The sequence below is a fragment of the Petromyzon marinus genome, chromosome 12 (assembly GCF_048934315.1).
Source record: "Petromyzon marinus isolate PM22_M1 ecotype Great Lakes invasive population chromosome 12, UKy_Petmar_22M1.pri1.0, whole genome shotgun sequence".
In the NCBI taxonomy this organism is placed as follows: domain Eukaryota; kingdom Metazoa; phylum Chordata; class Hyperoartia; order Petromyzontiformes; family Petromyzontidae; genus Petromyzon; species Petromyzon marinus.
In genome coordinates this window covers 13,628,427-13,651,344 of record NC_133678.1, presented here as the reverse complement: position 1 = coordinate 13,651,344, position 22,918 = coordinate 13,628,427, and the positions used below count along the sequence as shown (strand labels likewise).

The following is a 22,918-nucleotide window of genomic DNA, read 5'->3' as shown; positions in this document are numbered from 1 at the left end:
ACTTGGAGGCAGATCTTCTTAGGGGCTTACGCCAGGGTTTATTAGGGGCTTACGCCTGGGGTTATTTAGGGGCTTACGCCTATGTTGGCATGGGCTAATATATATCTCCCCAGGGATAGGGTACTGGGAGTCCCTAACACACACACACACTACCCGGGCTCTTCCCACTGCACCGGCCGAGGGAAAAACCAACATCGGCCGGCCGGGTGAAGCAGCCACTCTAGCCTCTTGCTAGCCTACCCTACCCTGGGTCCCGACTTCCACCCACTCCCATTTCCGGCTCTCACGACGACCCCGCTCATGTCACGGGTTCCAGCTTAAGAACCCCAGGGGGACATATCACCGCCCAGCCCCCTGTGTACGACATCGCTTCCCATGACGTCATCATACCGGAAGATCCGCCTGACGTCACTTCCTGTGACGTCATTGCAGAAGGAAGGTGAGCGTGACGTAACGTCACCGACCACTACTCTACATATGTATCTGTGTTAATTTGTACTTCGATACGTTATTTGTATTTAAGAGTAACTTGCTCAACATTTTTCTATCTTGTTCTCATATGTCAATGACTGATAAACATTAAAAAGAGCTTCACTGCTCATCAGATTTCTCCAGTCAAAATAAAGATTTAATATGTTTCTGAACATAACTTTGCATACAGTCAACAGTGGTCATACTGTGGGTCTCCATCATAGGACTGTGTAATTTCCAACAATCAGCATTACTTAATATGAATATCTCCCATGTCACACATTTCGTGGCACCCTTTGTCTCGGCCTCGCTGTGCGCTGCGTTGCACCACTATCTGAGTAGATAACCTCGCATTCAATTAACTTTCAGAGCCAGGGTGAACATCCGACTCCAAACATATTTAATTAATTGAACGAGGTAAAACTGATGGGAAAAACACAGCACAAATACAGCATCTGGTAATGCTTGGAGATATCAATACAATGAATGGACACTAGAGCATCTTAACATTGTCTTTGATAACATGAAACTCAACACTAGATTCTGGATGGACCAGGCACCTACATTAGTACTGAATAGCTATACAAGAGAATTAGCTACTGTGTTAAGGGCACATCGTGTAATCGCCATACTGTAGCCTAAATTTACAGCAACACATATATCACTGAACTGTGGATGAGATATTTCGTCATCCTTGCTCTCATGATCGCAATAAGGTTACATGGGTACGAGTCTGACTCGACTTTTTCAATTACAAGTAACACTCACATTAAGGCAAGTGGCAGGTTTCGTTGTTAACTAGGCCGCATATTTATCATAACAATTTAACAGCATTATAAAGGCATTTACAGCATTATAAGGCTTGTTATAAAATTATAACAGCATTCCCAGTATCATAAGAACATAAACGACCTTACAGACAATGCTTCTTAAAGTCCCACAATGAACAGTTGCATATGTCTTCACGGGGATGCTCTTTGTGCCACATTTTGTACTCTGTGTAATGGCTGACACCCTGCCGCGTGGCTGAGAGGGAATCTTAAATCGTAACTTCCTGGTCATGTGACCAAACTCAACCTCCAAACAGGAAATTCCTGTGTACACACACCCCCACACCTGCCGTGAGGCAGAACACTCCCCGTCTAGTATCTAGGAGATACCACCATTTATTTTCTATCTCATAAACAAATGTATAACAAAGTTCAATGGGTCAACTTATTTGTCCATATCTTTGTGAGAGAAAAGCAGTACTGTCTCAACTATGGGCCTGACGAAAGTCCTAACGACACCTTGCTTCGCAATTATAACCTCGACCTTTCGAACTTTTCCATCGGCACTAGGAATAGTCTTGAGGATAAGGCCCATTGGCCACTCATTCCATTTGACTTGGTTGTCCTTCAGTAGGACGAGGTCATCTTCTCGGATGTCTGGTCTGTTAGACTGCCACTTGCTGCGCACTTGGAGTGTCGTAAGGTACTCGTTTTTCCAGCGACGCCAGAACGTGTTAATGAAGCTCTGCACTTGCCTCCATTGACGTCTGTAGAGGTCTGCAGTGCTGACCTCCTCAGTGGGTGCTGTGAGCACATCTGTCTTCTGGGTAAGAAGTGGAGCAGGAGTCAATATGAATGGTGACTCTGGGTCGGTTGAGATGGGGATCAGGGGTCTTGAGTTAATTATAGCTGAGACCTCGGCCATGAGAGTGGTCAAGACCTTGTGAGAGAGCTGTGTGGACCTGACATCACACAGCATGGAGTCGAGAATGTGTCGAGCAATCTCGATCATGCGTTCCCAGACTCCACCCATATGCGAAGAGTGAGGAGGGTTGAAGATCCATGTGCAGCCTTGGTCACTAAGGAATTTCCCTAAAGAATGACCTTCAACATTTTCCGTATAGATCTTAAGCTCTTTACATGCTCCAGTGAAATTGGTTCCACAATCAGAATGGAGTTGCTTGGCTGGCCCTCTGATGGCGAAGAACCTCCGGAGTGCATTTATAAAACTCGAAGAGTCCATGGATTTGATTACTTCGATGTGCACTGCTCGTGTACTCATACAGGTGAACAGCACTGCCAAACGTTTGCTGTTCACAAGCCCTTTTCTGGTGCGACGGGAGATGACTGTCCACGGTCCGAACACGTCGATCACTACAGAGGTGAAAGGAGGTTCCATACTTAGTCGATCGGCTGGGAGGTCTGCCATTTTCTGTTCTTCCTGTTTTCCACGTAGCTTGCAACACCTAATACACTTGTGGATTGTGCTGGTGATGCACCTCTTTGCTCCAACGATCCACAACCCTGCAGATCGGATTGCTCCTTCTGTGAAGTGCCGACTTTGGTGCTTGACCTTCTCGTGGTAGTATTGCACAAGTAAAATTGAGATGTGGCTCTGGCTTGGGATTATGAGGGGGTTTCGTTCATTCTCATCTAATTTTGCATTCCCTAGCCGACCACCGATCCTGAGCAAGCCGTCTTTGTCCATCCTGGGGTTTAACTTCCTGAGGGTGCTGACCCGAGGAAGGTCTTCTCCCTTGCTGATGGACTTGATCTCACTTGCATAAGCTGCCTGTTGCACACAGCGGAATATTCATTTCCTTGCTCTGAAAAGTTCATCTTCAGTGCGTGGCACTGTGCAGTGATGCCACCCATTGCAGCTACAAGTGGTGCCTCTCATCGGGTGATGGAAGCAGTCTGCAATATGCATTAGATGTGCTATCGCTCGCACGATCGTCGTCCATTTCGAGAAATATTAAAAATGGTGTGGACTCAGTGGACTTCTTGGTCGCACATTTGTGACCAAGGTTGTCACTTGAGGACAAATCTCCTTGTCTGACTAGGGCTCTACGAGTCCAAAAGTCTCATTGGTAGTACCTGGGCCACCGTCACGTCGTAAGAGGAACACTGGACCCGTCAGCAAGATGGTTTGCTTCAGCAGAGATGCAGGGGCAGACCTAGTTGCGAGATCTGCGTGATTCTGTTCAGTTGGAACGTCATTCCATTGTTCTGGCTGAGTCGATCTCCTGATGCGTTCCACCCTGTTGCTGATGTAGGCGTTGAACCTTCTGGTTTGGTTGTTTATGTAGCCCAGAACGACGTTACTTTTCGTGTAGAACTTTACCGCATCCAGTTTAATGACCAATTCGTCTAAGATCAGTTCCACCACTGCTGTAGCTAAAACTGCTCCACACAGCTTAAGCCTTTGGATGGTATGTTCTGGTTGTGGGGCCTTGCCGTGGAACTCCTTCCAGGATTCTCACTCGGACAACAGCTCCGGGTCTAGGAACGGAGAGGCCACGGCCTGCAGAGCAACAAGCAGCAGCTTCAGCTTAGTCTTCTTCTTGTCAGTCAGGACTGGCTTGGAAAAACGTGGAGGAACAAAATCCAGTGAAGACGGTGGATGAACAAGCGAAGTCGTGGTGACCATGGTGGTTTCTTTGTAGATCTGCATGGTACAGCATTGAGTTTTCTCTTCGTGTTTCTCTTTCAGCGTGAAGTGGTTGGGGCACGGTTTGAAGAGTGACGTGCGTCCATTCGTGAGCACACTTGTTCTGAATGTGCTAATGTGGTCTGGTTTGTGTGTTCCATCGAGACAGACATCACCTACGATGACCCATCCTAGGTCGAGTCACTCGGCATAGGGAGTGGCGTGAGGTTCATTGCGTTGATCGCGAACCTTGTGGACTCTCAGCATGTCCCTGCGACACGTCTTGTATCACTGCCTGCACATTATCATCGAGCAGTTCAAGGAAGTGCTCTTGCATGCGCACTCCCTCGATGTCCTCGTATGTTTTCACCTTCTTCAGGAGGAAGATGTATTTATTTGCCAGCAGCTTGTAGCTTGAACTGCTCACCTTCACTCGCTGTATGGCCCGCTGAATTGAGGCCACTGTGTCTGAGGTGTTTTGAGCTTCAGATATATCTGCTTCAACCCGGTCCCATGCCCTTTCTATCCTGGCATCAAGGTCTTGCTTCTCAGCACCATAGCTTTCCAAGGCCCTTTGTGTCAGCCTGACCTCTCTTTGTGGCCTTGAACTTCCTTGGTCCTCTTGAGGCAAGATGGGAGGTCCTGTATTGCTTAAATCACTTGCTTCAGTATCTCTCCCTGTTGAACTGTGGCTTTCCACGCCGCGATGCTTGCAACACAAATATAATGTAGACTAGCTGCAGATCTGGCTGCTTGAGAGCTCCAAGCCTGAGGAGCTGGCTGGTTGGGAGCTCCAAGAAGACTGTCTTTTTACTGTCTCGGCCTCGCTGTGCGCTGCGTTGCACCACTATCCGAGTAGATAACCTCGCATTCATTAAACCTTCAGAGCAAGGATGAACATCCGATTCCAAACATATTCATGAATTGAACGAGGTAAAATTGATGGCAAAAACACAGCACAAATACAGCATCTGTTAATACTTGGAAATATCAATACAATGAATAAACACGACAGCATCATAACATTTTCTTAGATAACAGGAAACTCAACACCAGATCCTAGATGGATCAGACACCTACATTAGTACTGAATAGCCATACAAGTGAATAAGCTACTGTGTTAAGTAAGGGCACATCGTGTAATCACCATACTGCAGCCTAAATGTACAGCACCACACATAACACTGAACTATGGATGAGATATTTCGTCATCCTTGCTCGCAAGATCGCAATAAGGTTACATGGGTACGAGTCTGACTCGACTTTTTCAATTACAAGTAACATTCACAATAAGGCAAGTGGCAGGCTTCGTTGTTAACTAGGCCTCATATTTATCATAACAACTCAACAGCATTATAAAGGCATTTAGAACATTATAACGGTCATTCTAACATTATAACAGCATTCCCAGTATTATACGAACATAAACGAACTTACAGACAATGCTTCTTAAAGTCCCACAATGAACAGTTGCCACCATGTTGTACTCTGTGTAATATCTGGCACCCTGCTGCGTGGCTGAGAGGGAATCTTCAATCGTAACTTCCTGGTCACGTGACCAAACTCAACCTCCAAACAGGAAATTCCTGTGTACACACACCCCCACACCTGTCATGGGGCAGAACACCTGCCGTGAGGCAGAACACCCTTTGACCGTCCAGCCACGGGGATCCCCAGCGGCAGATATCTCTGTGATGCATCAGTGAACTCAGCACCGGCCGACAATCGGGCATTAGTCTGTCAGTAAGGGAGCGATATTGCAGTGTGGTCAAAGGGTGCGGCCACGGTAGTGCCTGTGTGAGTACCTTACAGGAGGGACAGTGGGAATAGAAGAGCCGATAGTCATGTAAAAATGAAGGTTTTACAATAGGTCGCGACAGAGTTTTTCAGAATGGCCATGGGAGGGCCCGGAATGAGCCACAGAGATGTATGTATGTTGAACTTCTTTTGCACAGAACGTAGAAGACCATGCCAATTGGAGGTGCGGGAGGACAACAAACTAAACACACAACGCAGTTCTAAACACATGAGTTTGCAAACTAGACTTAAAAGTGCCTTGCTCCCGTGATTTCCTAACATCGAAGAAAGAGCATACCAGATGTATGCAGATGGGCATCTGAAGGCAAGCAATTCAGTGGCCGTCTTTGTTTGATGGTTAGCCAAAAGCCTCTGCGAAGATGACTGAAGTTTGCGTGCTGTTTTTTTTGCTCCTTGACATCAGCAAGGCATTGTGGTTATTTTATGGAAAGCACTTTGTGTGGAATGAATGCGACCTTATAATGCATTCGTTGGGCAACTGGAAGCCACTGCAACTCAGTGAACACTGGACATACATGGTCGGATCTTGCAGTATCCATCATAACACGTGCCAAAGCATTTTGTACACACTGCAGCTTACTATTTTTTTTGCCAGACATCTCGTAGAGTAGTGAGTTGCAATAATTGAGCCTTGTCGATACTGTGCTACACACCATCATACTGTCTATGTTATGACTCAATAGTAGTCGAATGTGTCGGTGAGCCTTCATATGAAATTTGCAGGACCCGACTATATTTTGCACCTTGTGGTCAAACGACATTCTGCTTGAGTATATTGCCGAGCCTCTTTAAATAAATAGAAAACTCACTAACGGCATCTGCGACTGCCACAACTGATCCTCCCACAAATGTTTTCGCCTGAGCCTGAGTGCCAATCAGCAGAACCTCCGATTTTCATGGATTAAGCAGCAACTGGTTTTGTGAAAACCACATGCACCACTAATATGCAATCTTCGAGGTTATTGAGGCTCTTCATGTCTAACTTTGACTTCACTGTGATGTACAATTATGTAGCATCAGCATATTGATGGAACTTGATAAGATGCGAGGATATGACATCTGCGATCGGAAAGACATATGTTGAAAATAGGAAGGGCCCGAAGATGGACCCCTGGTGGTATGTCAACTAGGTATGGCAAAGGTGATGACTGTTTGTCACCCAGCTTGACGAACTGTGATTGGAAATAGGGGAATGAATGAATCCACTCTAGTGCCGTAATCAATATAACAAAACTTGATCATAGCTGCTCTATGGTTTCGAAGATGCCTCAGACATTAAGGCCAGCCAACACAGTGGTGCACCGGTCATACATGTCCTGTAGAGATCTTCAGTGATCTTTAATAGAGCCCTCTCAGTGCTGTGGAACTTCCGGTACCTCGACTGAAATGGGTTGATTGTCTGTCACAGCGATGTGGGGAAGTAACCGCTTCAGACAAAGGTGTTCTATGTGCTTTGAAATCGTACTCATGTTTGAAATTGGGCAATCGTTTCTGGGGTCACTATGGCTCAAGCCAACTTTTTTCAGGAGCGGGGTTACCTCCGCCATTTTTAACCAGTCTGTGAAACAGAGATTTGCCAGGTGGATAATCAACGGCTAAAGCACGTCTGAGCATTATTTGAGACTCGGCGTGTGGATGTAATCGAGCGGCAACATCTTATTTGGCGTACTGTGCGATGATCATCGACACCTCTGCCACCGACGTTGATGCCAGGGTTTTGACTTTTGCATTGGTTCCAGGTTGAACAAACTCAAATGGCAGAATGGGAGAATGCATTTCCTTCAAGTTAGAAACTGCCATTTTGATCGTCACTATTTATTGGCTAAGAACATCGCAAGTACTTTGCACAGACCGGGTTGACTGGTTGATGGGTGTTTGGAGTGCAGCAGATCCTTCGCGATTTACGACAGAGCACGGGGGTTGCGAGCCGACTCCTTTACATTCAGAGCATAGAACGATCTGCGAGACTCAATAATGAGGCAATTGGCAGATCTGCAGGTGGCTCTGTAGGCAAGTAGGACAGTCTCGAAACCATCTCTCTTACAAAGACACTACAGCCATCTCCGGTGGCAGTCAATTATTGCATGCTTTCCCTGTTCTTTTTGTGCTTCTTCGGATGGGCACGAGTTCATCAAGAACAGCATGAATGTTATTTTCTCATTGAGCTGCAAAGGAATCAACCCGTCGATGCAGGACTTAGACACGCTGATGATGACCGGATATTCTAATGGAATGCATCATGGTCCAGTTGTTTCCAGTCCCTGGAAAAGCGACAGGGCTGTGTAGCGACCAATGCAAGAATAGGTGATGGAAAGGTGGGATTTCGATAACAAAATGGGGACAGGGGGAAGGCATTTATCGGCCCAGGAAAGCTTAGACCATTATAGAGACAACTACAGGGTGAGGGCAAGAGTGTTATGGGAGAGTCATTTGGTGGATAGAGCAGGCCAGGACAATGGAAAGGCAATGCCCACTACAAAAGCTCTGAAAGTTTGCTTTTGTTAGCACTTGTTGATGCTGTCATCTCCAGCGACACGTATTGTAATTTTTTTACCTTTGGTTGCTTTTCAAAAGTCAGTTTTTACTGAAACACTAGATCCATTGACCTATTTGCCCCACGTGGCAACGTACTTTTTAATTGGCTCTGTTGGGTGGTGAAGGGTCATACTGAAACATGTAAGTATCTAGACGATGATCTAACCCACAATAAAATAATTAATAATCATGTTGGTCGTGAAAGCCTACTTACGAAATTAGTTTGTGATTAATATTTTTCAGGGATTACACGCGTGTTCAAATGAAGCGTCTGAACCAGATTTGACAACTTAATTACACATTGTTATCGATAGCGCTAAATGAAAAAAATAAGAATCGGTTTTATCATTTCTGACAAGAAAAGTTGTGTTAAAATGTTCAATCACCAAACAGAAACTTTTTGCAAGGAATCATGTCTGCATCAACTACACGTACGTGTGGTGAACATGTAAACACACGTTCTCTGATAATATATACATTGTTTTTTAAACTGCTTAACTTAAAACTTAAATAATGATGGTTGTGTCAAAGTGACTGTGTTCAACCAAGCACGGGATAGTCGTAACCATCTACAATGTTGGCTCTAAGCAATTGGTTGAAATTCACCATTACTATAACAGAGGCTAGCATCCCAAAAAGTGTGATGCTCATTCTATAAAGGGATAATAAGCTGAGGCAACTCCCAAACGGGACGTTAACCACACAGGTCTTCTAGTTGTGATGTCTTCTGCATTGCACTTAAGTACTTCTTGTTGCTTTCAGTTCTCTGGAGATGTAAGAATATGTAAAACTAGCAGTAACATGTGGAACGTCTGTTGTAAACCTGTGGAGATTTGCAGTACTGTATAAGAAGGATGTACACATTCTCGATCCAGATCTTTGTCGTTCTGATGCTGGAGCGCCAGATATATGTCAAGCTGTTGAATATATGTGCCAATTGAGGCCACCTAAAGTAATTGTTCTGTCCATTATGGGCACCCTCTGGCACTGCATGGCAGAAAGCACAGAGGTGGAATTTATAGCCTGATTGAGAGACTTGGCCACGTTACCAGGGGGAGGCAGGGCCAGCTATTTCATAAGATGCAGGTTCAAGCTGAGCTTAATAAGTTTATGTTAATCCATCCAATTTGCAGTCATTGAGACATAATACTTGTGAGTAATGAATGTTGTTTCTGGTGTAGACTACACGAGTGTTTAGTTAATGCCATGTAATGATTTTAAAGAAGCAGTCCACAATGCATGTGTTAAACGTGCTTCAATGTGAGACCTATTCAGGTGTAAGCCCAACCAATTCATTTGGTTACAGACCGAGAGATATTGTGAGTCACTCTTGAAAATAGCCACCTCAATCATTCTTGATGATACAACCAACGCTGCCTGGTCAAGGATGAGGAAGTGTACCTTGTGGCAAGCCCGTGTTGTGTTGGGGAGGCTGACCCCCGGCTCCTCGCTCAGGTGGGATCCACTGCTCCCCTCTTCCGTGTCCTGGGGAGGGTTACTGCACACCGACTCCCCCCCCCCCTTCGCTGCGGCCCCTCGGGGCATGATTCGTGGCTGGTGCTTAGCCACCTGGGATCAATACACACAATCTCCGCGCGCACTGACTCACTCACACCCTCTCACCCGAAATCCGACGTCGCTCTTCTCCCGTGCCACATACCAATCGCACGCGCGGGACTCGGGGTCGGGGGTCAGAGGGCAAGGACGTCACTTGCACATGCGCAGCCGATTGGGGGGTTGTCTCGGAGATTTATTTAAAGGGCTGTATGAACAAACTCACAGGTACGCCGCCCGTTCACCCCACGCACACGCTAAACAAAAGGCCGCACAAATAATCTCGCGTGTACACTGCCCGTTAGCCTCACGCACACATTAAACGAAAGGGCGTATGAGTAATCTCACGTGCCCCTGTACGAGTCCGCCGCCACTCAACACACCCACACGCTAACCACAAGCTACATGCATGGGCGAGCGCAAACACGTGGGTAAATACACCCTCACGCACAAACACAGGGTACAACGACACACACCAACATGCATCCGTTCCACCCTCGCAGAAACCACACGACAAGGTTTATTGATCCCCAGCAGTTTATTCTCAGCGAGTCCAAGGCTAAATTTCCCGAGTCAGTTTGAGTCAGCAGGGCAGGTCTAACCTATCTCCCGATGGTCTAAGACCCGATCTGTATAGACTCTTTCAAATCACTCTCATAAGACGATCTCCCAATGGCCTCAATATCTCACTCTCGGGTACTCACGGTTCGACTCGTACGGAGCTGCTGGGTCGGATCCTCGCTGCACTTCGACTCGTCACACGGATGTTCGAGTGGCTGGGAAGTCGACGGCCCCGAGCCTGGCTTGAGTACAATACGAACTCATCTTTCCCCACCTTCTCTACCCTTTTTATTGCCCTCTGCATCAAAGATAAATCGGGGCTGATCCGCTGGCCTCCCATCCAATCAGGTGGCTCGGATTATCCAGCCACTCTCCCCGGACCAGTGCTCTCTCAGACGTCCGCTTTTCACCCTCTAAACAAGTGCATCTGTCCTACCAATCAGAGGACCGGCCCTGTTTTTCCCACCGTTTGTGACTCCGTCCCCCCCCTACCTGCCTTCTGACCCGTGTGTGTTGTGGGTGTTTTCTATCCACGGTGGCTCAGCAGCCCCGTCGTGACCATGTAATTACAACCCAAGTCACGGCGCCGCAGTGCGAGTTAGCCTCGGGGGAGGTCGCCCAATTCCCCGGTCGCAGGTGAAAACCTGTCGACCAGGTGACCTCCCCTCGGGGCTCTATGTGGGGGTTTGTGTGTGTTCATGTGGGGGGTGGTGAAGGAAGAGCAGCGTCGGCCCTATCGCTTGGAGGTGCCCGCGTTGCGGCCACGGCGTCGTCAGGACGGCTTCGCTGCTGCGGCATCACAGTTGCAGGCACGTCTCCGACCGAGCGGCATCGCTGCTGTGGCACCACAGTTGCAATTCTTGGTGGTGATTTTTCAGTGTTAACTGTTTATGTGACAAAGGGATGAAGTATGGGTAGCCTCTACCTAGGCGTTTACCACTATTTGATGTAGCAGCATCGTGACTATGCATTTGAAGTGACATCGCGGACATCACGTATGTAGCGACATCGTGTATATTGCTGTGTAATGCCGGCTGTAGCGAGGTACGGCGTGTGATGCATTGTCATCGTGGACACCCCGTTGGTGGGTGTAGTACCAGCCCTAGGGGTGGGCTCGGTGAGCATTGGGATAGCGCATTGGCACCACGCGTGGCGTGCAGTGCTGACTCCTACAGGAGGGAGTGTTGGAGTGTCAGCCATGGGATAAGGTTACCCTAGGCCATGGCATTTTGGTTCACCCTGGAAGGCACGTGACCAGTAAGATCTACACAAGGACCCAGGAGGGGGGCTTGGGTGTGGTCATGTGTCAGGGTAGATCCTAGGGGAAGGGTCGAGAAAGAGCAAGAGGTTTCTTGAAGGTGGTCGTGGCCAAGGACGGGGCCAGCCACGACCCAGCAGCATATAAACCGGGATCTGCACAGGGACAGGGGTACAGCGTTGCTGCCATCATCTGAAGATCTACGATCTCCGTTCTGCATACAAGAAGAAGTCATCAACACGTGGACTCCAGCTAAGGTCATGTCCGTTGTAGCCACTCCCAGTAACAAGCGTAGTAGGCCTGTTGATACACCACCATAGGTTATGTGGTGAAGGGATGTAACCCGTTTGTGTTATGTGTTGGTGTTAATAAATATGTGTTTCCTCCAAGAAGTACGTCTGCGACTCAGTTGAATCCATTACACATTTAATGAGTGAGTTCAATGTTCAATTAGCTAACGACTAATATTTTTATATGTAACAGTTAAAAATATCAGCTCGAGTTCTGACTGTCTATGAGCCAGGGTCTACAGTAATCCCCTGCCAACCGCGAGTGTTTGGTTCCTGAAAGCCCTCGCGGTTGGTAAAGTGCAGGTGCCTGTGGGAAATAGGGGGTTAGGGGAACGAACCATGGCCCCGGTCAGACTCGTCATAGCTTCGCTAAGTAGCCTGTTTATCCACTAAACACCGAATGGAATACATTACATTACACAATGGAATAATTAAAAATTAGATTAACTTACATACCTTTAATATTAACGGTTTAGATGACGATGACAATGAGATGATGGGGGAAGGCATGGTTAAGAGGAGGAAGGGGGGTGGGGCTAAGCCCACCCTCTAAGAACTCCAGCCTCGTATATGCAAAGTTCTCGATAAGAAATTAGCCAAACAACACAAGCAGCATCTAACTGAAAGGAAGCTTGAGGCTCACGAATGATTTCCTGTAAAACATACGTCGCAAGTGTATTTATCTTTTGTGTTAAATTGTCAGATTATTGTATTGCCTAAGAGTTGAATCCCAGATCGCAATTTCAAATCACGAACATTACCACCCCCACCCCCCCCTATGCAGTATATCTCAAGGTTCCAGTGCAAAGGAGAGTTTTAGATTACTACGAAGTGATTGCAGAAAAAATGCGATGTTTAAAAGCCACACAGATTAGATACAATTTGTTTGAGTCTTTGCCTTTATTTGTTTTTTTCATTTGCGATATTTTCAATCTCTTTGAAAATAAAATATTAAATGTTGTCCTATATTGACGAATTGGCAGTGCATCAATAATACTTCTAGATTAGATGTTCAACTTTTGGTGGAAAATACCAAGTTCACGTTCAGTTATTCTTAATTTCAGCTGCCGTTCTTGTAATAACAAAATGTGTACCACTCGAGCTATGACAGATTGAAAACTAATTTGTCAACGAATCTGCCGAATACAGAGGCTCCAAAATATGGTACCGCTTAAAAGATGTCAACAATAATTCACGTTAACATTTTCTACCAACCGACACCCAGTGCACAGGAGTGAGTTGATCCGTGTTTTACAACTCTTGCAGCATTCTGAACACATTGTAGCCACTCCCCTTTAAATTGATCTTGTTTTAGATACCAGGGGTCAGCTCAGCCCATCATCCTTTCTGGGTTTGTTATATATGCAACACTTTGTGTACAGTCAACAGTTAAACTCCCAAGGAGAGACTGGCTCCCCCATGGCAGCAATGTGGTGAGAGGTCATGGGCGGATGTGGGGATATTCACAAGCCCCCTGCTGGGTGCTATTCAGTTGGAGTTTGTACCATTGGATGAGAGGGTAGCCTCATTGAGACATCGGGTCTCAAAAAGGAAAACTCTGACTGATGTCTGTGCTCATGAACGAAACAGCAGTTCAGAGTATTCGGCCTTCTTGGAGATGGAGGATGCAGTGCTCGATACGGTGCTGCCTACCGACTCCATAGTCTTAATGGGCGACTTCCATGTTCACGTGGGAAACAATGGAAATACCTGAAGAGTCGCGATTGGGAGGAATACCCCCCTGATCTGAACCCGAACGGTGAAATATTATTGGAATTCTACATTAGTCATAGAATGTCAATAACAAACACCATTTTTGAACACAACGATGCTCATAAGTATACCTGGTACGAGAGCACCTTGGGCCTAACGTCAATAATTGACATTGCTGCATCATAGGACCTAAGGGCATATGTTATGGACACTCAGGTAAAGAGAAGGGCGGAGCTGTCAACTGATCACCACCCGTGGTAAGTTGGATCCGACACTTGGGGCACCGACCAGATAAATGTGGAAGGCCCAAACAAATAGTGCAGGTATTCTGGGAACGTCTGGTGGAAGACACAATGCAAAATGATTTAAAATTTTACCTCCAGGAAAACTTCTTCTACACTCCAGGAGGAGGCTGCGTTCCCTGCGCTGCGAGATCGCGTTTCCCTGCCGTCCTTACTGGACACTGATGCAAGTGACATGGGCATAGAAGCTGTCCTGTCCTAGGTGAAGAACGGGGTGGAAAGGGTGATCGCATACAGGAGTCGCATCCTGTCAACCACCGAGCAGTGGTACCGTGTCACCCGTAGGGAACTGTTGGCCATGGTGTACTTCGTCCAACAGTACAGGCCTTATCTCTATGGCAGAGAGTCTGTAGTATTCATGGACCACGTGGCACCCGAGTTCTCTCTGAGAGTGGACCAGCCTCCCGGCCAGCTCTCACGCTAGTTGGAAATACTCCAGGAGTACTTATTTCGAGTGGTTCACCGCAGGGGTGTGGGGCACTGCTATGCCGATGCATCATCCCGCTTGCCGCTGAAGAGATGCTGCGCATGCTCGTCGAGCGAGGGCCAGTGTAAACAGCCTAGGGCTGGGCCACCGGGGTCAAAGTGGCTTTCAGTGACCCACCACCAGCCGTGGTGGTCACACATAGAGATGACACGTTGGGGTTCACGCATGCCGAATGAGGCCAGCTACAGATGGAGGTTGTCTCCCTGTTGAACATGTGGTGCTGGACAGAAACTGACCACGAGAACCCTGGGCCTAAGGGAGTCTCGCAGTTCGTCCTTCAGGAAGGTCTGCTGATGAGGTGGCAGGAGGCATCGCACCGTCTGTGTGTTGTTGTCCCCACCTCCCTACGAGGTAGATTAACGCGGGCAGTGCATGAAAATAAGTTGATGCCTAAATAATAACTAAAGAAACCTCTACAGTTCAAGTTGTCCGAGTCATTACACTTATCATAAACTACACTAGTATCACATGACGTTATGATCCCTCTATAAATTCTAACCAGCCTAAGGTCTCGTGATATCATGATCTTCATTCGGTCCCTCGTCATCTCGTGACATCATCACCCTGCCTTCTCACACCATCACCCCATCCTGGCGTGACATTAATACACCTCTCAACACTCCTGCATTTTTGAAGCCATCAACCCCTTCACCTCACCCAAAACTCGCGTGATGTCATCCCGATGCATTAAAGTCAGGCACACACCTGAAAAAGCGTATTATTTTATAGATTACTCAAATGTGATTCTATATTTTAGTGACATCTTTATGTGTCCTAGCAATACAGATGAACGCCAAAATAATAATCTGAGAATCCTGTAATTATGTGTATGGTTAATGTGGTATAACTTCCACCAGTCAATTCAACAAACCAGGTACTTTAATTGTTCTCCAAATTGCATTTACACCAAGCCAAAATCGCATCGCCCTGAATCAGCTGTCGTCCCACAATAACACATGATGTTCCATTCCCTACTAAACTATGACAACGGATGAAATTTAACTCATGCTGCCTCGGCCTCATCCTAATATTTCAGATTCAATCAATAGCTTCTCAAGTGATATAAATGGCACTTTATGATCCAGTATGCATGCTGGTTTTATTGCCACTTTCTTTCGTCACAAAATACAAAGATAACTACTTAACATCCGGTATTCATGCAAAATGGAGTCAGTCTTTTTGACAGTGGTCACATGAGCAGCATTTACTATCATAGGTGATGACATGTATAGCAATGTGACCACACAAACTCACTGCATTGAACCACATGCCCAGTCCAATATTAAAACTAAATACCCATAGCAAGAAACTGTATTTCTAGGGTTAGTTGTAGCATTGCTGTAAACAGCATATAGCTTTACTCCTGTGGCTGCCTGAATGCAGCAATTGTGGCATTGGCTCCGCTGTTGACGCGCTGCTCTCCATCGGCGAGCTTTGGGGCTTCACGGTACACGCTCATGACCTGTGGGAGAAACAGAGAATGGGTGGTGTTTAAACGTCAGTACCTACAGACAAACAAATATGGTAGCAATCATACCTGGCCAATACCAGCCTGATTCCTTATGCCAATCCCACCTTTGCATTGTGATCGATCAAAATAAAGTTGTCATCATCACACCTTGCCATCGCTTCTCCTATTGCAGTTAATACCTGGACCCCCAAGTTTTACGATGATCTTGCACCAACTTCGTTTACAATTTTCCTTTTGATTGCAAACCACTGGAGCCCACTTTCAATGCCTGTCTTTGTAACATACCATTATTATCAATCTAATTAGGAGATTGCAAGCCAATTGAGATTTACATTGATATTTACAACATTGACAATTATATTGACATTTACAAAAGTTATAGCAATAATTACATTGACAATTACATGATTTTGACCCTAATATTTGGAATAGAACTTCGATTATCTGCTTTCTGTGATGACCCAATCTTTTGAGTTGTAAGGTATGTCACATTTATAGACTTGGCTAATAAGTCTCAGCTATTGAATAATATTTTAACATAGACCCATATAGCAGATGTGCTCCACGTGGATGCAGTTGTTAATCACATATGCATGTCCCCTGAGATGTCCAAATTGTTTTTCCATTAGCAGTAGCGTGGAAACATATGTACTCTCCACATCACCGCAAAATGGTTGGAACTCTACTGCATATTGTTAATGGCAATGATATTTCTACAGTATCAAATATTAATAGTGATAGTCTTATGATGTTAATAACTTGGTCAGTGGCAACCTAAACACTCACGTTGCTGATCCAGCTGTTGTAGGCTGACACACGGGTGAACACGGTGGGCTTGCGAATCGTGTTGCAGCCCAGAGATGAGACGTAGCTGGAGATTCCCTGCACCACCCAGGCATTGTCCGATCGCTGGCAGTTCAGTGGGCCACCTCCATCACCCTGTGGTGCATAGCAGAGTACAGCAATGCCTCACGTTGACATTGGATCAAGAAGAATTGGATTACCGGAGTGGGTGGCTGTGATAGCAAATACCACCATGCCTCTCACCAACTTGTGTGTCTTTGCTAGCATGTTTTTGGCTTTGTAAGAGTGTGGGCATCGAGCTCCTGTTCTAAAGTTTTGAGGTCCTGTAGTAGCAAGTGTCTGTGTGAGCAAACACTCGTCAAGTGTGCTTCAGAGCCATGGTGCTAAGTCATGGAGAGATATCGCAGAATGCCAAGGCCTGATCCCTTCCGTCCCCCAATTTTACTATACTGCCTTTGGGTTTTCTATGCACGTGGCACGATCTAGGAGGGCCAACGTGACTAGCGACAGTCAACGATTGCCATGTTGGCTACAGTATTAGTTTATCTACCATCTTTTATTCATGTCATCGTCTTAATATCTGGATTTTATTTTTAGTAACTCTATTAATGTATGTGAATAAAGCCGTCAAAAGTGGAATCTACTATTGGTTTAAAAAAAAACTGCAACAAATTTATCAATAATGAGGTCTTCAAAAAAACGTATACAGGTAGAGTTATTGAAAAATGTGTGGAGCTTTTTGTCATTCATGCTTATGCACCACTACCAACACAGCATCGCCCAATAACTGGGTTAATAAATGTTGATGCGGAGGGTGCATAGTAAATATTTGAAAAATGCAAGTAAAGAAAACTACCGCTATGGCCTTCCTCAAATTTTCCCATTGGAAATTTTACTTAAGGAATTGACGCGGGTTGGCTCGCGTTGCACTCCGTACGCACATAGCACGCAGAGCGGGTGCTGCCCCCTGCGCAGATCACGCTGCTCCTCAGGCTGCTCCCCCACCAGCTGGCCTGGCTGCACGTCGCGTAGTCCACCACGGGCAGGCTGGCCTGCTGCAGCTCGCTGGGGAAGGGGCCGCTGGCTGTTCACGCACACAGACAACGTGGAGATGGAGAGCGTTGGTGAAAGCATCGGATTTTGGTGGGGTTAACAGGCGCTCCCCTATCGAACCGTCCATCTCTCTGTACTAAAAAGGGAAAAGCCACATTGCAACACCGCCACCCGACTGGCAGACTACTGCCCACTGTTGACTCTATGCAGAGTTGTGTTAATTTTGTCAACCCCAGAAAGATTAAGAGCCGAGTCAAACTGGAGGGGCAATTCACACGTTGGACTTAAAGCGCTCCACATAACTCTCTCTGCTGTTGTATTTAATTGACAGTGAGTGAACGTTACTTACTGGAAAGGGATCCCCAGCCTGTAACGTAGCACGGGTAGTTGTTGGGCAGTATCTGGTTGGCGCTGGGCAGGCAGGCGAGGCGCACCTTGCTGGAAAGAGCCACGGGCGACGCAATCTTGAACATGGCGATGTCGTACCTGTGGGGGATTGAGACAGGGGCAGCCGTGATGTGACGCTCAACTCCGAACATACAACAAGCATTGGGGATTCAGCGCTGTGCACAGGAGAACTCCCACTAACCCGGGTGATGTGGGGGATATATATCGTGGGGTTATCCATGATTTGACACTGCACTTATTTGTGGGGACAGATTAATCAATAATGGGAAGAATAGGACCACGGGTAATAAGACGTATTGTGGACAATACAGCTTCTGCAGATAATGGAACAATGGGTAATAGGGTCAAATGCATGAGGTCTACAGTATATTTTAGTTATTGTATTATCGTAAGCATTGTATGAGTTGAAGAAATTGCATTGTGTCTCATCTGTCTGTATCTTTAAAAAAACACAGAATGGGCATGGGTTGGAAGCAGTGCGTAAGCACAAATCAAGACATCTCATCGTCTTGTCATTAACACTGCCATATAACACTAAATGTTACTTCTGAAAAATAATTCATCATTGCCTGACATTCCAATTATACTTTGTTTTGCTTTAAGGCAGTTTAAGTGATGAGCTTCGAGAATGGGAAAATAAATGTCTGTCTCTTTGCGTCTTTGTAGAATGTCTCTGTACATGTTTGTATATATGGATATGTATCTGTCTATTTCAACTCGGAATGTCACAGTGTCACGGAAACAGGGCGCCCGTGTGCAGTCTCACCCATTGGCCGGGATGCTGGGATTCCAGTAGCTATGCCAGGCGATCAGGCTCAATGCAGGTGTGACTTGCCCCGACTCGGTTGTGGACAGACTGTGCTTTCCCAGCACCACCCTGTAGCTGTATCCACTCCTGCACATTGTGGTGGATGTGGGGAGATAACAGAGAGACGGGCGGTCGTAATCACTTACACCTGTAAACATTGCAGTGAGGAATTAATAAACAGTAATGATGCGAGTTACTGCATGGTAACTAATGCCACATTGCGGCATCGTGTAAAGGTAATTGATAGAGGCCGCCTCCTTGCTCCCAGGATACACTGCTCCAACTTTGGTGGCCACAACGTGGTACAGGAAAATACTGTATAGTACCTGGGCCCCGGTGCAGTTGCACCGCCTGCACACATGAAAGCGACGCCACTGGTGCCGTGACTCACGTGTAGCAGCTCGCAGAGGTAAGCACCCATTGACTATCAATGAGGGTTCCTCCACAGTAGTTGACCCATCTTCCTCCAGAGTACCTCTGCACGAGCGCCTGCAATGCACACCCAGAAAAGTGATGGTAGTTACGGTTATTTGTCCAATTTCTATATCTTACAATACAGTACTAACTCAGCCCTTTCGTCAATATACTCTCCGTTTGACCAGGCCTCACAATGCTAGTCATAGCTGGTTGTGAACGGATAGAATCCGGGACTGGTATGGATTTCATTCCCCACTAATAATTAGCAGTCGCTGGGAATGTAAACCATGTAGCATGGTTGGTCGTGCGGTGCATAAACCACTGCGCTTCCACTCTCCCATTATAGTCACTGATCCAATGATATTGATAATAGTGGAAGATCTGAACATTTCATGTTGCACACATGCAGCCGTTGTGTCAGTGCACTGCTGGATGATGTCCTCCACGTGGCATTTAGAACAATGGATACTGCTGCACTGTGATCGACTGGCAATGCAGCGTGTGGCTGTGATGGCTGCTATTCAGCTTCTGCCGTTACCTGCCAAGGCCAGGAGTTGGCGCGAGCCTCCACGCCGTTCACCACGCGGATCTGGGAATACGCTGCGATCCCACAACTCTGAGCAGACACCTCAGCTGTGAGAAACAAAAGGAGACGCGAAACAAAAACAAATATCCCCCGTATAGCTTTAACGAACTGTTGGGGCAAGTGCAGTTAATGAGCACCTATGAAGGCCGGTTGCGGCACACGAAAGGGTGGGTAGATAGTACCATGCCCAGCCGCATTTGTTTTTCGAGTGGCGATGTTCACACATCGTAGCAGGTACTCATTTGAGGTTGAGTCGACCTAGGCGAGGCCCAAGACCGACTCAGATAATCGTCACTGGTGTTGGTCGTGAGCGGTCGTTGAACTCGGGTGGCCGGGTTCGTAGCACAGGACGCTAACCGCTAAACTACCTCGCCCATGGGAATACATACCATAGTACACACACAATGATAGTGATGTGTTTTTGGGTTGTACCTTATGCATGTTGTATCATGTTTTAATCCATGTACTAGCAAACTTTTCTATAACTAAGTCCAGTTCCTGAAGAAGCTAGAGGGATCACTCCACTAAAACAAATGTGTGCATGGCAATCACTCACCTCCAACCAGCAGAGCAGCACAGACGAGAAAGGCGAGCATGGCTGATCGAAGAACTGGAGTTTATTGAAGACTTGGAGCTTCTTGTGCACGAGTCTTTCCTTTCCACTACCGTGTCTCACTGCTGGGCCGTCTTGGTTTTTATATAGAATCTGCTGTCCACATGAACCCTCAGATTGCAATCAGAATACTTCCCTATCTGAAAAACTGCCCACATCAAGCTGGCATGCAAATTACAAATTCAGATTTTTGTTTCTCTTGGCCAGCAGCAAGTGATACAGTGTTAATCCTGCTGATGATACCAAACCAACTTTAAGGACAGATTTTTGTATCGGTTAGGTTATAATGGAATACGTGGAGCTGACCGATGGTTGACAGATTTGGTCACTCCCAAAAATGAGCTCCTCAGGCAGGCAAGGCTGCGTTGGCTGGATTATGGAGCCCACATGCCCATCAACTGCATGCCCAAGCAGCTTCTGCTTGGCCGGATAGAGGAGGCTAAAAGAGCAGGGCATGGGTAGAAACATTATGGACTAATACTGTATAGGAGGATGTGGAGCTGATCAGACGAGCCGATGACTGTGGAGGAGGCTCGGGAAGGACATAACTAGAGAGTTGGAGGCAGTTGCCCTCCAACAACAATGGAGGTCAGAGGAGCGTTGCCCAAAACAACGAGTCGAGCGCCAGTTGGACAGTGATGCGGCATTGTGAGCATTTGTATTTTGCTGCTCTACGTGTTGAGTGTGTTACATTATTATACAAAAACATACACACACAAAACATACACGGTAAATAAATCGTTCTCATAGTCGATGCATTCACACCTTCCAACCGATGTAACACTGCGGGCATTACTTTTCAACATGGACATGATAATATTAGCAGCGTCAAACCGCATAATGTATTGTCGAAACATCACCCCCGTGTTTTGTAGAACAGACCTAAGTTTGTAAATCGTGTGTAAACGAAACACGCATTCGACTAACACGCGTTGGGCAAGGTTTTCCTCTATTTAGTATTTTTTCCCGGGCTTGCAAAGCTACGTGTTGGAAAAGTTCCATATGTATACCAGAAGTGGTATCATTCTTGAAAAACTACCATCAATCTTAAGAAATTCACAGTCGCTATCAGATCGTGCAAAACTCAAAATCCTGGTTGGTGGCTGACTGAGCTCATTTTCTCCTATCTGGTTGATAAAATGAGTACCACTAGACTGATAGATTCATCAAGTGACTGGTGAGGGGGATTTACAGGACCGTGTGGAGAAGCGTTCACCAATTGAGGTCAACATTGCCAGACACTTGTTTAAGCAGGGAGACACTTTGGCTTGGCATCCAGAGGTCGGTGACCCACGGATAGACCTAAAACCTAATGCCAGATGGTGGTGATGATAATAAAAATGTTAAATTGGACTTTGACGGTTATGTGTAGAGTCAGCTGTGTGACATTTCTGTGATCTAGCAGAAGGTAGCAAGCAATTTTGCGCTGCGGTGGCATTAACGGGATTGACCGCAATCATCTCTTGCGTGGCGTAGTCATAAATGGCCAAATTATAGGGAGACAAAAGTGGCCAGGTGTGTACGCGTTTCTATCCATACCCCACTCTCGTGTGCCGTCCCGGCCTCAGCAAGTAGTCAATGACAGTACTTTTCAAAGTCTCTCCGGAAATATTACAAGGAAGTTATTTTGTCTATACATAGGAATGTTTGATATGAATCAGCTAATTTCTGCACTCTAGCAGGTATTGATGTGATAGAGTTTTCTAAAAGTCATCACCCATCATGACTTTCAAAAATGTTTCCCCATTGTCCTCAGGAAACTTGGTTCATTTGAGGCCACATCCTCTAACCCCTCACTGGCACTCATAATAACCTCTTTGTCCTAGTCTAGAATATTCAATTTCCTTTGTTAACATTTGCTTCCTTGACTCTAACCTATTTCACACAACGGTAGTAGTCTGACCAGTTTAATGCTCAGCATCAGAATCTCTATATATTCTGGAGAAATACAATTATCTATGAAGCTCTTTTTCATAGATTTGCAGTATAGGTGGGTCAGAAAGTTACAACAACAAACAATACAAACAAAGATAGGATTGCAAATAATAAGAAAGGTAAGTAAATCACGAAAATTGTATACGTAAAATACGTAAAGTTTTACCTCAAAGTTGCACAAGTACACCAGTTCCCAAACTTGGACAAGGCAGCAAAACAACAGCTTAATCAGTCCCAGAACAGACCAAAACAACAGATGGTCCCTCAATAAAATGTCCCATTAAATTGAACTATTGATACATATGTAAGCATGAAAGTTACAAATCACATTTGTAATCGCAAACGATGGTTGTATAATGAGATACATGAAGGATGCATGGGTGGCATTGTAGAAAGAAAGTCGCTGGCCTACTG

The 22,918-nt window shown here is 46.1% G+C and overlaps 2 protein-coding genes across 3 annotated transcripts in view; both read right to left on the bottom strand.

The window, feature by feature from the left end:
* LOC116941528 (chymotrypsin-like elastase family member 2A) overlaps nucleotides 1-5,498 on the bottom strand; it is a 41,879-nt gene extending 36,381 nt beyond the window's left edge. The window contains exon 1 of one of the 2 annotated variants that reach the window (XM_076066644.1): nucleotides 5,329-5,498. In XM_076066644.1, the coding sequence (XP_075922759.1) occupies nucleotides 5,329-5,371 (43 nt within the window). In that variant the 5' untranslated portion in view covers nucleotides 5,372-5,498. Of the gene's footprint in view, nucleotides 1-1,388; nucleotides 5,306-5,328 lie in introns of those variants that run through there. The other variant, XM_076066643.1, reaches the window with a different exon arrangement.
* Nucleotides 5,499-15,270: 9,772 nt separating this feature from the next.
* On the bottom strand, nucleotides 15,271-20,639 carry LOC116941532 (chymotrypsin-like elastase family member 2A). Its single transcript, XM_032952678.2, has 8 exons — nucleotides 20,513-20,639; nucleotides 19,909-20,003; nucleotides 19,345-19,442; nucleotides 18,912-19,040; nucleotides 18,087-18,223; nucleotides 17,626-17,768; nucleotides 16,667-16,819; nucleotides 15,271-15,871 (listed from the first exon to the last, which is right to left on the bottom strand). The coding sequence occupies exons 1-8, from the start codon at nucleotides 20,550-20,552 to the stop codon at nucleotides 15,767-15,769; spliced, it is 900 nt and encodes a 299-aa protein (XP_032808569.1). The 5' UTR covers nucleotides 20,553-20,639; the 3' UTR covers nucleotides 15,271-15,766.
* Nucleotides 20,640-22,918: the final 2,279 nt, after the last annotated feature.